This window comes from Sorex araneus, chromosome 9 (genome assembly GCF_027595985.1).
Source record: "Sorex araneus isolate mSorAra2 chromosome 9, mSorAra2.pri, whole genome shotgun sequence".
Classification (NCBI taxonomy): domain Eukaryota; kingdom Metazoa; phylum Chordata; class Mammalia; order Eulipotyphla; family Soricidae; genus Sorex; species Sorex araneus.
The window spans coordinates 27950583-27963929 of NC_073310.1; the positions used below are offsets into that span (position 1 = coordinate 27950583).

A 13347-nucleotide genomic window follows, 5' to 3' on the forward strand; every position below is an offset into this window, starting at 1 on the left:
GAAAGAGCAGCCCTGTAGACTTTTATGGTAGACTATTTTGGAAGGGCATAACTTTTTTTTCCCTCAACAGTAGGACATTTTCAAAAATAAATCTTCAAGGCCCTAGGATAGCTCCAAGGTGGCACACCTGCCCTAGTGAGTTTGATGCCCCAGCACTAGCCCACAGGACCCCAGCGCTAGTCCACAGGTAGCCCAATGCTAGCGCTCAGACTGAGCAGGATCCCAATCACCCCTGACACAAAGTGTGTGACCTCTGGCACTCCCCAACCAGGTGTGAGTGAGCACTGCAACCAAAGTGTGTGAGCTCCACAACCTAATGTGCAACTCCCAGTGAGACAAAACCAAGAGTCTGTGACCACGCCAACATCACTATATTATTATCACAGCCAAATCAGCACAACAAAAGAGGAAGGCAATGGGAGGAAGACACCTTCATCTTTGGCAAAGATAGGCCCTATCAGCACACTATCAGAATCTTCATGATTTTACAAAGAAAACTCTTTGTATACCTACTGCATACCAGAATATTTTATCACACTCATCTCTACTCATTCAAGAAATTCAAATTAGGGTGGGGATGTGCCTTCAGGACGGAACATAAGCCTGGAATCTATAAAGACCTGGGTTCGGTCCCTAGGCGAGCAAAAAGAAAACAGAACCTCCAAACACTCCAGCACAGTCTGAGATACACACGGGCTCACTAAAAATCAGGGGCTTTTCATCTGTAAGGGAGTCAGTACATGTGGACAGAGTCTAGGACAGTATTTCCCTAGGACAGTAATTGAGTCCACTTACAAGCTTTGAAAAGACATATAGCAAATGTGGGCCAGCACACCTCCACCCCCACCCCAGGGTCTCACCCCAGCAACACCACAGGAACACCAAAACAATCACAACAAAGAAGTTTGCTAATTGATAACACCGCAGGGGCTGCATTATCATGGACAGTTCCCCAGAGAGTGTCTTTGAGGGCTATTTGCTCCTCAGCTCTAGGTGAAATCACATCCCCACCCCCTGACAGTAAGTCTGTCTGGAATCATTCTGGGGATGCCAGAGGGTGCTGCAAGTCCTGCCCGATGGTGGAGACCAAAACCCAAGCGATGGGATTGGGGGGTGGGAGGGATACTGGGTTCATTGGTGGTCGAGAATGGGCACCGGTGGAGGGATGGGTTCTCGAACATTGTATGAGGGAAACACAAGCATGAAAATGTGTAAATCTGTAACTGTACCCTCACGGTGATTCACTAATTAAAAAAATAAATTAAGTACATATATAAAAAAAGAACAATGTTATCGGTATCCTGATAGGGTCATATAGACTATGGACTGAACATGATGGCCACTTAGTACCCGTATTGCGAACCATAACACCCAGGAGAGAGAGTAAAAGGGACTGTGCCTGCCACAGAGGCAGCAGGGGTGGGGGGGAGGGTGACGGGAGTGGGTGGGAGGGATACTGGGAACATTAGTGGTAGAGAATGGGCACTGGTGAGGGGACGGGTACTCGATCACTGTATGACTGAAATGTAATCATGAAAGCTTGTGTAAGTCTGTAACTGTACCTCATGGTGATTCATTACAAAATAATAAATAAATAAACAAACAAACAAACAAAACCCAAGCGAAGCTCTTAAGAAACTGTCCTCTGGAGGCAAAACGACAAGCACACTTCAATAAAACAAGTACAAGCAAGTGGTGGCAATACTGACACCAGAGCTCTTGTTTAGAGTCTCCTCTCCAGCGGAGGTTGAAGGAGTAACACAGTAAAGCACTCAGCGACTCAGGGAAGAGGCGGAGAGCACTTCCAGGTGAATCACCCTAACTGAACCCCTCCGCTCCCCAAAAGAAGGACAAGAGAAGCACCTGAGAAAAACATTAGGGACTAGTTCACAGCCATAAATTTGACATAAACCTATAAACGACTATTAATTGATAGTATCACGCATATTAATTATGTAATAACAGTTCAGGAGATTGCTATATTTAACTTGGGTAATAGAAGAGACAAAAAAGAGATCAAACTGAAACTTACAGAGGACCAGGAAATTATTAAAACTATGCTTAGAAGGGGCCTTGTGAAGTGGGCAATATGTTCGCCCCCTCATCCTCTTTTTTTTTTTTTTTTTTTCTTTTTGGGTCACACCCGGCAATGCTCAGGGGTTACTCCTGGCTCTGGCTCTGCACTCAGGAATTACTCCTGGCGGTGCTCGGGGGACCATATGGGATGCTGGGAATTGAACCCGGGTCAGCCGTGTGCAAGGCAAACGCCCTACCCACTGTGCTATTCCAGTCCCTCCTCATCCTCTTATTGACACTATTCCACTGTTCGATGCGGGGAGACCTACCCGAATTCCTGAGGCCTTTAATGAAGTATGTCCAAGATTTCTACTGGACTCCACTTTTTCATGCTATCATTGCTTGGTTTGTTTATCAGTGAAAGACAATAATTACACCAGTCATGACCATCTCAGTGAGAGCAAATAAGGGTATGGAAGCACTGTAAGCTAGCTTGTAAAAATATTTCCTGGGATAAAGCTTACCCTATATTCTTTCTTTTTTTAGTTGTATGTGTGTGTGGTGTGTCAGTGACAGAACCCAAGTCTTCCACTTGCAAGGCCAGTGCTCTGGTGCCATGTCCTTGGCTGCCATACTATGTTCTTATTATGTATTTGATTTTGGGACCACACCTGGTGGTACTCAGGGGTCACTCCTGGAGGGGCTTGGGGAAATCAAATGTGATGCCAAGGATCAAACCCTGGTCTATCACATGCAAGGCAAGCGCCTTATCTGCTGACTATCATTCCTGCCCCATGCGACTCTATATTCTTGTTCGTTTTGGTGGGTCAGGGTTAATGCTGGCTCTGCACTCAGGAATCACTCCTGGTGGTGCTTGGAGGACTATATGGGATACCAGGGATCAAACCCACGTGTAAGGCAAATACCCTATCGGTTGTATTATTACTACAGCATTCTCAACCCTATATTCTTTAGGTCCAAGGAGAGGTTGGACTGCTGTAAACTCTGTTGTTAGCTGAAGTCTCATGATCAACATGAGTTGAACTGATTAGAACTGGTGGGGAGAAGGTAGGAACATACTGAAAAGAAAGGATACCATGTGCCTGGCCTTGAAAGTTACAACTGGGCACCCACCTGGCCTCTAGGGGTGAACAGAAGGGTCTGTGATCATCTTCCCCAATGCCAGCAGAGGGACCACCCTCCCCAGGGACCAGAGTTCTTTCCAGAGATGGGAAGGCTTTAAGTGAAAAGATTGTTTGGGTTTTTTTGGTAACACTGAGAAGTGCTCAGGGCTTACTCCTGGCGCAGAGATCACTCCTAGCAGGACTCCTAATAGTCCCCTCGTAGGGGACCATATGCCATCTTGAGGTTCAAACTTGTGTCAGCCATGTGCAGGGGCTTACTCACTGTACTTTCTCTAGAGTCCCTGCACTGAAACTTTCGTCCCTTTTCCATAATGAAAGTGACATTTTAAAAAAATAAGAAAATTACAATCTTCGGGGCTAGAGAGACAACACAGCTAGTAGGGTGTTTACCTTGCCAACTCTAGGTCAATCCCCAGCACTACATATGGTCTCCCGGAGCACTGACCCCAAAATAAAAAGAACAACAAAATTTTAACTTAAATAACCATACCAACTTATAGGAAAAATTTTACCTGCATTTAAAATACACGGTCCCTTCATGGCTTCCATCATGCTTTCCTCTCTCTGGATTGTCCCATTCTACGCCTAACCAGAGTCCTAGCAAGGGGAAAAAAAAAAAGGTGAATAAAACTGATGAATCAAAAACATGTTCTATTTTGTAGGAGACAAATACAGTTTGCAATAGTAGCTACATTACACAAGAACCACTGGAAGAGAAAAAAATCTTTGAGAAAGCATTTGACTCAGGGCTTCAAGGTTAACTTTAAAAAACCTGACATGTCTGGGTCCAGCACCAACAAAAGCCACAACTGCAGAAAATAATATAGGCTAAAACTTATGGGGCACTTACTAAATGCCAGAAAATTCACTTGAATTTGTCATGTTACCCTCACAGTAGACATTTCTCTTTGTGAAGAATGTATTATCCAAACTTTACCAATTCAGACAAATAGATGTTTTCTTTTTCTGTTTTGTTTTGTTTTGTTTTGGTGCCACACCTGACAATACTTTAGTTTTGTATTATATAATACACACACACACACACACACACACACATATAAAATATATAGTACAATGCTAGGTGCAAAAGAAGTTAATTGTGAAGTTCTAATTCTGGATCTCCCCTCCTACTAAGAACAACAGAAAAGCTAGATTTTTCATTTGTTTTTTTATATTCCTGGAAGTTGCTAAGAGATACTCCCAGCTCTGTGCTAGCTGGGTAGGACAATAAGGAGTAGGGGGCTGGGGGGCCCCAGGGGTCCTAAAGACTACTGAGCCCCCAACCAAAATATAAAACCTTTGTGACAGTTTAGTCATTGTATTTTACATTTGAAAAAGTTCTCCAGATGTATAAATTTTTTTCCTATGTTTCTTTGGTTTTCTTTTTCTTTAGTTCTTTATAAGAGATAATTTAGGAGTCAGAGAGATTGTACAGCAGGCAGGGTTCTTGTATTGCTTGTGGTCAATCTGGGTTTGATTTACAGACCATATATGGTCCCCCTAGCCCTGCCAGGGGTAAGCCTCAAGCACAGAGTCAGGAGTAAGCCCTGAGCTAACAAGAAAGAAAAAGATAACAGTTGAACTAAGCATTCAGAATTTTTCCTTTATTTTTTTTAATTTTTTTTTATTTTTGGGTCACACCCGGCGATGCACAGGGGTTATTCCTGGCTCTGCACTCAGGAATTACTCCTGGCGGTGCTCAGGGGACCATATGGGATGCTGGGAATTGAACCCGGGTCAGCCGCATGCAAGGCAAACGCCCAACCCGCTATGCTATCACTCCAGCCCCAGAATTTTTCCTTTAATGACCAAAGAGATAATACAGGAGTTAAGGCACTTGCTTTCCACATGGCCAACCCTAGTTCAATAACCAGGACTGCACGCGGTTCCCCAAGCACCACCAAGAGTGATCTCTGAACACAGAGCCAGGAGGAAGCCTGACCTTCACTGGCTGTGGCCCCCCAAATCAAACACACACACACACACACACACACACACACACACACACACACACACACACACACACACACACACACACACTTTGGACCAGGGACTGGAGAGATGATATAGTGGGTAGGGGGGTACGGGGCTGCTTTGCACATGACCAACCTAGGTTTGATTCCCAGCACCACAGATGGTCCCCCAAGCAGCCATGAGTGATTCCTGAGTGAGCACTGCCAAGTATGGGCCCAAAACAAAACAAGACAAACAAAAACCTGGGCCACAAAGATACAGCAGGTAGGATACTTGCCTTCTACCCAGGCTAAATCCCTGGCACCATATAGGGTCCCTGAGCACATCCAGGAGTAAGTCCTGAGCACCTCCGAGTATGGCCCAGAATTGGCGGGGGGAAGCAACTTCACCCTATAAATCCTATCAATCTCCTAACTTAAGAATATGATCTCCTGAGCACCACTAGGGGTCACTTCTGCCAGGTGTGGCTCAAAACCCAAAAATTTAGGATTTGGGAATTCCATAAATCAAAATTACAAGTAGGGCTCAGAGGTACAGAGCAATGGCTTGGAGTGCTTGTTGTGCAATTATATGGTCATGAGTTTAAGCCTCCATCGTCCCATAAATGCAGTGTTACCCTCACTTCTCTATTTCATTTATTTTTATTTGTATGTTTGGGAGGGGGCCACACGCAGCAGTGCTCAGGGCTTACAACTGGCTCTGTGCTCAGGGATCATTCCTGATGAGGCTTAGGGAACCACACGTGGTGCCAGGATCCAACCCTGGTGGGCTGCGTGAAAGGCAACTACCTGCTGTCCTACTGCTCCATTCCCAGCTCTGCCGTCGTGACCCCTAACAATGCCTGCAGGCAATTTCCAGCAGTGCTACAGCCAAAATGTCTGGAAACAAAAATGAGTATGACCACCAGCAAACATCGCACAGAACTGTATGTCTCGACTGAAAGCGCATGCCCTGCCAAGGGTCACAACTAAGGAGTGAAAACCCTGTAAGCACCACGGCTGAGTATACCAACACCACAACTCTGGCAAGCACCAGAGCTGTATGATGCTTGCTCATACATATATGAGTGCCACAGCCAGGCATGTGTGCAATCCCTGATCATTGCAACAGTAACAACATTAATGAGGGGATGAAGGTGGGGGATGCAATTTTCTTTTTAAATACAAGTAATAAAGGTCCACAGCTTGGTTTGGGGTGCTATAAATATTTGCAGAATGGAGAATCCTTTTTTTTTTTTTTTTTTGGCTTTTTGGGTCACACCCAGCGATGCACAGGGGTTACTCCTGACGACTCTGCACTCAGGAATTACTCCTGGTAGTGCTCAGGGGACCCAGAGAATCCTTTAATGACACTGTGAATGTGAATGGGGAGCTCACTCGCTCCCCCCTCCCCCCCTCTCTCTCTCAATGTAGGAGTACTGCTACTTATTCAGTAATCACTTAATCACTCCTACTGATTAAGCTGACTGAAGCGGGTGTGAATGGGTTTTAAATGTACTGTCTAGTGAATGGAAAGACAGTACTGTGGGTAAAGTGCTTGCTTTACTCTGGGTTTGATCCCCAACACCACAGCTGGTCCCCTAAGCACTGCCAGAAGTGATCCCTCCAAGGGCTGGAGCTATAGTAGGTTGCTTACCTTGCATGCGGCAGACCCAGGTTCGATCCCTGGCATCCAATCTGGTTCCCCAAGCACAGAGCCAGGAGTAAGTCCTAAATACTGCCAGGTACAATCCCAAAACCAAAAAAAATAAAAGGAAGTGATCCCTCCAAAGTAAGCCCTGAATACAGACAGAGGTGGTCCAAAATTCAAAATAAATAAGTAAATAAATATAGTGTCTAGATTAACCTTTACTTTCAGCCCAAATAAGAAAGGACAAAGCAGTATAAAACAGTATTTGTCTCAGTTTGTTTCTGGACCATATCCATCAGTAACTTAGGGCTTACTCCAGACTCTACTATCAGGGATCACTCCTAGCAGTACTCAGAGGGCCATAAGAGATGCCGGGGATCAAATCCAGGTCCACTGCATGCAGGGCAAACCCCCTACCCACTGTACTATCACTCGAGCCCTCAAACTGAATATGAATAGCTCTTACTCTCTTACAAACCTGGACTAGAGATTGTCAGGGATAGCCTCAGACCCTACTGAACCCTCTCTTCAGACCTCTGGCTCCGAGGAGAGTTCATTGCCAGGTTCATGAGGTAAACTGACTTATTATGATCATCTTCATAGTGTGACTCCTTGCATTTCCAGAAAGAAAAGAAATATCAGGACAGACTTCTAACAAGAGAGTGGTCCAGTTTTACCACAGAACCCAAGTTCTTGTGGCTGCATTGATAGTTCTACTCCTATTTCCATTGCTGTTTGAAAACAATTCTCTGAGAGGTGGTGTAAAGGGCTTTGTGTGGGGGAGGCCTTGGTTCGGTCCCTAGCATGGCAGAGTCCCTCTAGCATTGACCGCCAAGCACCAAGCAGTAACTGCCACAACAAAACAAGCAAGAGATGTTTCAGTACCACAGCCAGGAAGTATGAGCACCACAGGGACCCCAGTGAGCACCAAAACCAAAATGCAGTGTGTGAGCAACACAACTAAAGAATGTAATTCCCTGGCAAGCACATGCGCACACACTGCAACTAAAAAGTACAACTTCTAGGGCGCTTGCCTCACATGCGGCCATCCTGGCTTCCATTCCCAGCATCCTTTACAGTTCCTGAGCCCTGCAAGAGTTCAGAGCCAGGAGTTAGCCCTGAGCACTGCAGATTATTTCCCACCCACCGCCCCCCCACACCCCAAATAGTAAAAATTAAAATAAATAAACAAGTACAACCCTCAGCAAGCACTTCAGCTAAGTGTGCAAGCACAACCTGAAATGCAATCCCAGCACTTACAACTAAACATGTGAACACCAATTTAAGGTAGCATAGCAATACACTTGGTATGTACAACTGCTCCACCTAGTGCTCACTCCCCAATCTCTAACCATCGCAAGTCTCTAACAACACTAAAAGGAAGTCACATAATCCCTCTCCAGTGGCTTCTTATTTATTTATTTATTTATTTATTTATTTATTTATTTATTTATTTATTTATTTATTTATTTTGGTTTTGGGGGGCCACACCCAGCAATGCTCAGAGCTTATGCCTGGTTCTGAGCTCAGGCATTACTCCTGGCAGAGGATCACACTGGTGCCGGGATGGAACCCGGGCCGGTTGTATACAAGGCACACATCCTATCCACTGTAGTCTGGCCCCGGTCCCTACAGTGGCTTCTAAGTGTTCAAGTGAAAGGAAAAGTCATCTGATTCTTACTTTAAATCAAAAGCTAGAAATGATTCATCTTAGTGAGGAAGGTATGTTGAAAACCAAGACAGATTAAAAGCTAGGCCTCTTGCACCAAATAGACAATTTGTGGATGTAAAGGAAAAGTTATTAAAGAAAATGAAAAGTGCTTCTCCAGTGAACATGCAAATGATAAGAAAATGAACTGAGGGGCTGAAGCAATAGTACAGCAGGTAGAGTGCTTGCCTTATATGCGGCCGATCCAGACTCAATCCCCAGCACTGGGTATGTCCCCAGAGCCTCACCAAGAATGACCCGTGAACACAAAGCCTGGCTCTGAGCACACCAGTTGTGGCCCAAAAACAAGCAAACAAAAATAGTAAGTGTACAAATAAAGTCATGATAAACATATGATATTATCACCTTTAAAAATACAACTACATATAAGAAGACATCCATAAATTGGTTGTTAAATTTCTCTAAAACTAGTATTATAAAGCACTATTTAGAATCTACACAAAACAATATGATAATATATACAGAAAAAAAAATGATTACCTGCCACAGGAGGGACAGTGCCAGAAAAACGCACTGTTGCTCGTTCTCCATTAACTTCAACTCTGCGACCAATGACATCTACCTCCAATGTATTATTCATTATAAACAGTCACAATCCAGAATATGAGAAAATCTAGGAAGAAAACAATAAAGCAACTGTGAAGATTCAGTTCCACTACTACTGAGGGTCAGTCATCAAGAAACATATCCTCATGTTCTCAAAATGACCATCTTCTTTCCAAGGTTTTATTTATTTGTTTGTTCGTGTGGGGCCACACCCAGCAATGTTCAGGGATTACTACTGACTTTGCACTCAGGAATTACTCCTGGCAGTGCTTGGGGGACCCATTAGGATGTCAGAATTCTGCACTCAAGGAAACTGCCTTCCCTGCTGTACTATCACTCTGGCCTCCTAAGACTTTATAAGGAACTTTTAATAGGAAAAGAACAGAGAAAAAGTGGTGGAATGAAGATTCCTTCATTCCATAACAATGAACTCCTTAGTGGTCTGGTCTCTACAGGCAAATTCATCTTATCTATAAACCAAAACAAATTAAGTACAAAATGAAGAAATCTGTCCCATTAGACTTTGAGGCAGAGCTGAAAGTAAAGTGTCCTTGCCTAAAAGTTGCGGTTCCTAATTTCTGTAGATGAGTTTCAAAACACAACAAGGGCCTGAAATAGTACAGGGGTTATAGAGCTTGCCTGGCACAAGTCAGTTTGGCTCAATCCACACCACCACCAAGAGTGATCCCTGAGCAGAGTAGGGAGCACTTCAGGGTACAGCCCCCAAGCAAAACCAAAAAAATAATATATATAAAACCGACAAGCTAGGGCTGGAGCGATAGCACAGCAAGTAGGACGTTTGCCTTGCACACGGCCAACCTGGATTCGATTCCCAGCATCCCATATGGTCCCCGAGCACAGCCAGGAGTAATTCCTGAGTGCATGAGCCAGGAGTAACCCCTGTGCATCGCCGGGTATGACCCAAAAAGAAAAAAAAAAACGGACAAGCTATAATTGCTTTTGTGTTCTTGAGGTTTTATCTGGCAGTAGCCACTGGGGGTTATCTCCGGCTCTGTGCTCAGGAGTGACCTCTGGCAATTCTCAGAGGACCATATATGGTTCCCGGTATTTTAACCAGGTTTGGTGGAATGCAAGGAAAGTGTCTTGTCCCATTTACTCTCTCTGCAACCCATTAATTGAATTTTTTTAAATGTTAATTTCATATAACGTTCTGACCTACTTACTCTTCATATTTTGGTGAAAAGATGAAACAAATAGGTTTATATAACATCTCATAATTTGATTTTACTTTATTGTCTAACTGTATTTTGATAATCTAATAGTTTTTTAAATCATGTTTAACTCCAATTAGCTTACATCACATGACTGATCTATTCTGTCACTCACTGGAGGGGAAGAGAAAGAAAAGAGAATTGAAGAGAAGAGAGCAATGGAAAAAAACAAACCAAGTAACATGAAGAAAAACAAATTCAGACATAGGAAACAGAGAGGCCAGAGCAATAGCACAGTAGGTAGGGCATTTGCCTTGAACGTGGCTGACCCAGGTTCCATCCCCAGCATCCCATATGGTCCCCTAAGCACCTCCAGGAGTTAATTCCTGAGTGCAGAGCCAGGAATAACACCTGAGCATTGCCAGGTGTGGATCAACCCACCGCCACCCCCCAAAAAGGGGAGAGATTATACATATACTTCCCACCATTTACCCAGATTATTATCTCTTTTTGTGAATATAGAGAATCACATTTATCCCTTTCCCAATGGATACTTAAATATTTTGGACTTTTTTTTTTTAATTCTTTTATTGATTCACCATGTGGAAAGTTACAAAGCTTTCAGGTTTAAGTCTCAGTTATACAATGCTCAAATACCCATCCCTTCACCAGCGCACATATTCCACCACCAAGAATCACGATATACCTCCCCCCTTCCCCCCACCTCCCCAGCCCCCCACCCCGCATGTGTAACTGGTAAATTTCACTTTACTTTCACTTTACTTTGATTACATTCAATATTTCAACAAAAAAATTCACTATTATTGATTTGGAGTTTCTCCCCCCTAAAGTCGATCTGCTGAAAAATATTTTGGACTTTTTTGACAGTGAAAGGGACTAGGAAAATAGAGGTGCTGGGCCTGATGCCTGGCATGTCTTCACATGTTTTTCACAAGCTTAATTTTTTATCTAAGAGGTCAGATGGAGTACCTAAAAGTCACTGAGGAGGACCAGAAAGATGGTACAGAAGGTAAGGGATAAGCATGTGGGTGCCACACCCTGGATTGAATCCCGGGCACTAAATATCGTCTGCTAAGCACCTCCAGGACTCACTCCTGAGCATAAGTCAGGAGTAGCTCCTGAGCACTCCTGGCTGTGGCCCTAAACACCCCCAACCAAACAAACAAAGTCACAGAGCGGGTTGAGAGGTAGTATAAGAGAGGTAAGGTGCCTGCTACCTGCTACCTGGTTTTAAACTCCTATATGGCCTATGATTTCCCAAGCACCACCAGGGGTCGCTCCGGAGCACAGAGTGAGGAGCAACGTTAAGTACCATGGGGAGAGGCCCAAAAACAAAAACCAAAGGAATGGAGATTGCCTAGAACAGCCTTGACCTTAGAGCACAGGGAGAACAGAGAAGAAAGGAATCAAGCAGGGAAGAAGGATGAGAAAGGAAAGTAATGGGTCGGTGGCCTAAATTATACTGATGATGTGGGAGAGTGGTATAGTTATACACCCAAAGGACACACTTAACAAGACTAGAAGTATGATATCTAAACGGCAACCACAGAACTTTGAAATGTGCCGGTCAAGGAGATTGGGGGCTTGGGGGGCAAGGGGGTGGAAAGCCTGGGAATACTAGTGAGATGGAAGTTGGTACTGGTGGTAGGATTGATGTCAAAATATTGTATGCCTAAAGCCTATCTATCAATAACTTTGTAAATCACAGTTCTTTAATTAAGTTTTGTTTGGGTTTAGTTTTTGGGCCATATCCAGAGATGCTCAGAGATTTATTCCTGTATCTGCACTCAGAAACGACTTTTGGAGGTGCTTGGGAGACCATATGAGGTGCTGGGGATTGAAATGGGAAAGGAAAGTGGTGGGATTGGTGTTCGAATAGTTAATGCCTTAAATAATAACTGCATTATGAAAAACATAAACCATGGTGTTATACTTTTAAAAAATTAATTAAAAAAGTTAGAAGGGGCTGGAGTAATAGTATAGTAACAGGTAAAGCACTTGCCTTGCATGCAGCCAACCTAGGTTCGAACTCTGGCATCACATATGGTCCCTAGATCCTCTCCAGGAGTGATCCCTGAGCACAGAGCCAGAAGTAAGCCCTGAGCACTGCCAGGTGTGTCCCACCCCAAAAAAGAAGTGAAAAGACCAAATTCTGTAATGGAGACCTATATAAGTTAAGAGGAAGGTAAAGTTCCACGTCGAAACCATACCCTGGTCAAAAAAAAAAATGCACGTTTCATTGATTGGATCGCAGGAAGCTAGACTAAGAATATAAGGGCCAGAAAGAAAGCTCAGTGGACCAATAATATGTGGCTCCAGGTCAATCCTCTGCTCCAACAATCACCCTGCTCCAATGAGTACCACTGGAGCCATTCCCAAGCAAAGAACTAGCAGTAATGGCCAAGCACTGTGGCCCCTCAAAACCAAAACCAAACCAAGACAAAAGGGTCAGAAAGATAATACAGGTATTAAGGCACTTAGCTAGCACATGGCACATCCTCGTTCCATTCCTACACCATCTGTCCCCCAAGGTCTGTCAAGAATGATCCCTGAGGGGCTAGAGCAATAGCACAGCAGGTAGGGTGTGTGCCTTGCACTCGGCCGACCTGGGTTCAATTCCCAGCATCCCTATGGTTGCTGGGAATATATGGTCCCCCTAGCACCGCCAGCAGTAATTCCTGAGTGCATGAGCCAGAAGTAACCGCTGAGCATTGCCAGGTGTGACCCAAAAAGGAAAAAAAAAAAAGAATGATCCCTGAGCACAAATCCAGGAATAAGCCCTGAGCATCATGAGGTATGCTCCAAATTTCATCCAAAAAAAGAATGTAGGAATACCTATAAATATTTAAAGGCAAAAATGTCACTTGTGAAGGCAAGCAGTACAGCAGTAGGACACTTGGTTCAATTCCCAACATAGGATATTGTGAACACCTTTGGGAGTGATTCCTGAGCACAGTGCCAGGACTAAATGCTGAGCAACCTATGTGGCCCAAAAGCAAACAACCCCCATCGCCCCCCCCAAAAAAAAAATTCAAAATATCACTTGCTTTTACCACTTACAATGTTACAATTTTAAATTTACCCAATTTTAAACAAACCCACGTGATACTCTCTA

General features: G+C 44.0%; 1 protein-coding gene across 2 annotated transcripts in view; it reads right to left on the bottom strand.

The window, feature by feature from the left end:
- Positions 1-13347, bottom strand: part of TBCE (tubulin folding cofactor E) — a 64333-nt gene that overhangs the window by 43787 nt on the left and 7199 nt on the right. For both annotated transcript variants that reach the window (XM_055146714.1, XM_055146713.1), the window contains exons 2-3: positions 8974-9106; positions 3674-3758 (exon numbers count right to left, since the gene is read on the bottom strand). In XM_055146714.1, coding sequence (XP_055002689.1) covers positions 3674-3758; positions 8974-9073 — 185 coding nt within the window. In that variant the 5' untranslated portion in view covers positions 9074-9106. The remainder of the gene's footprint in view (positions 1-3673; positions 3759-8973; positions 9107-13347) is intronic.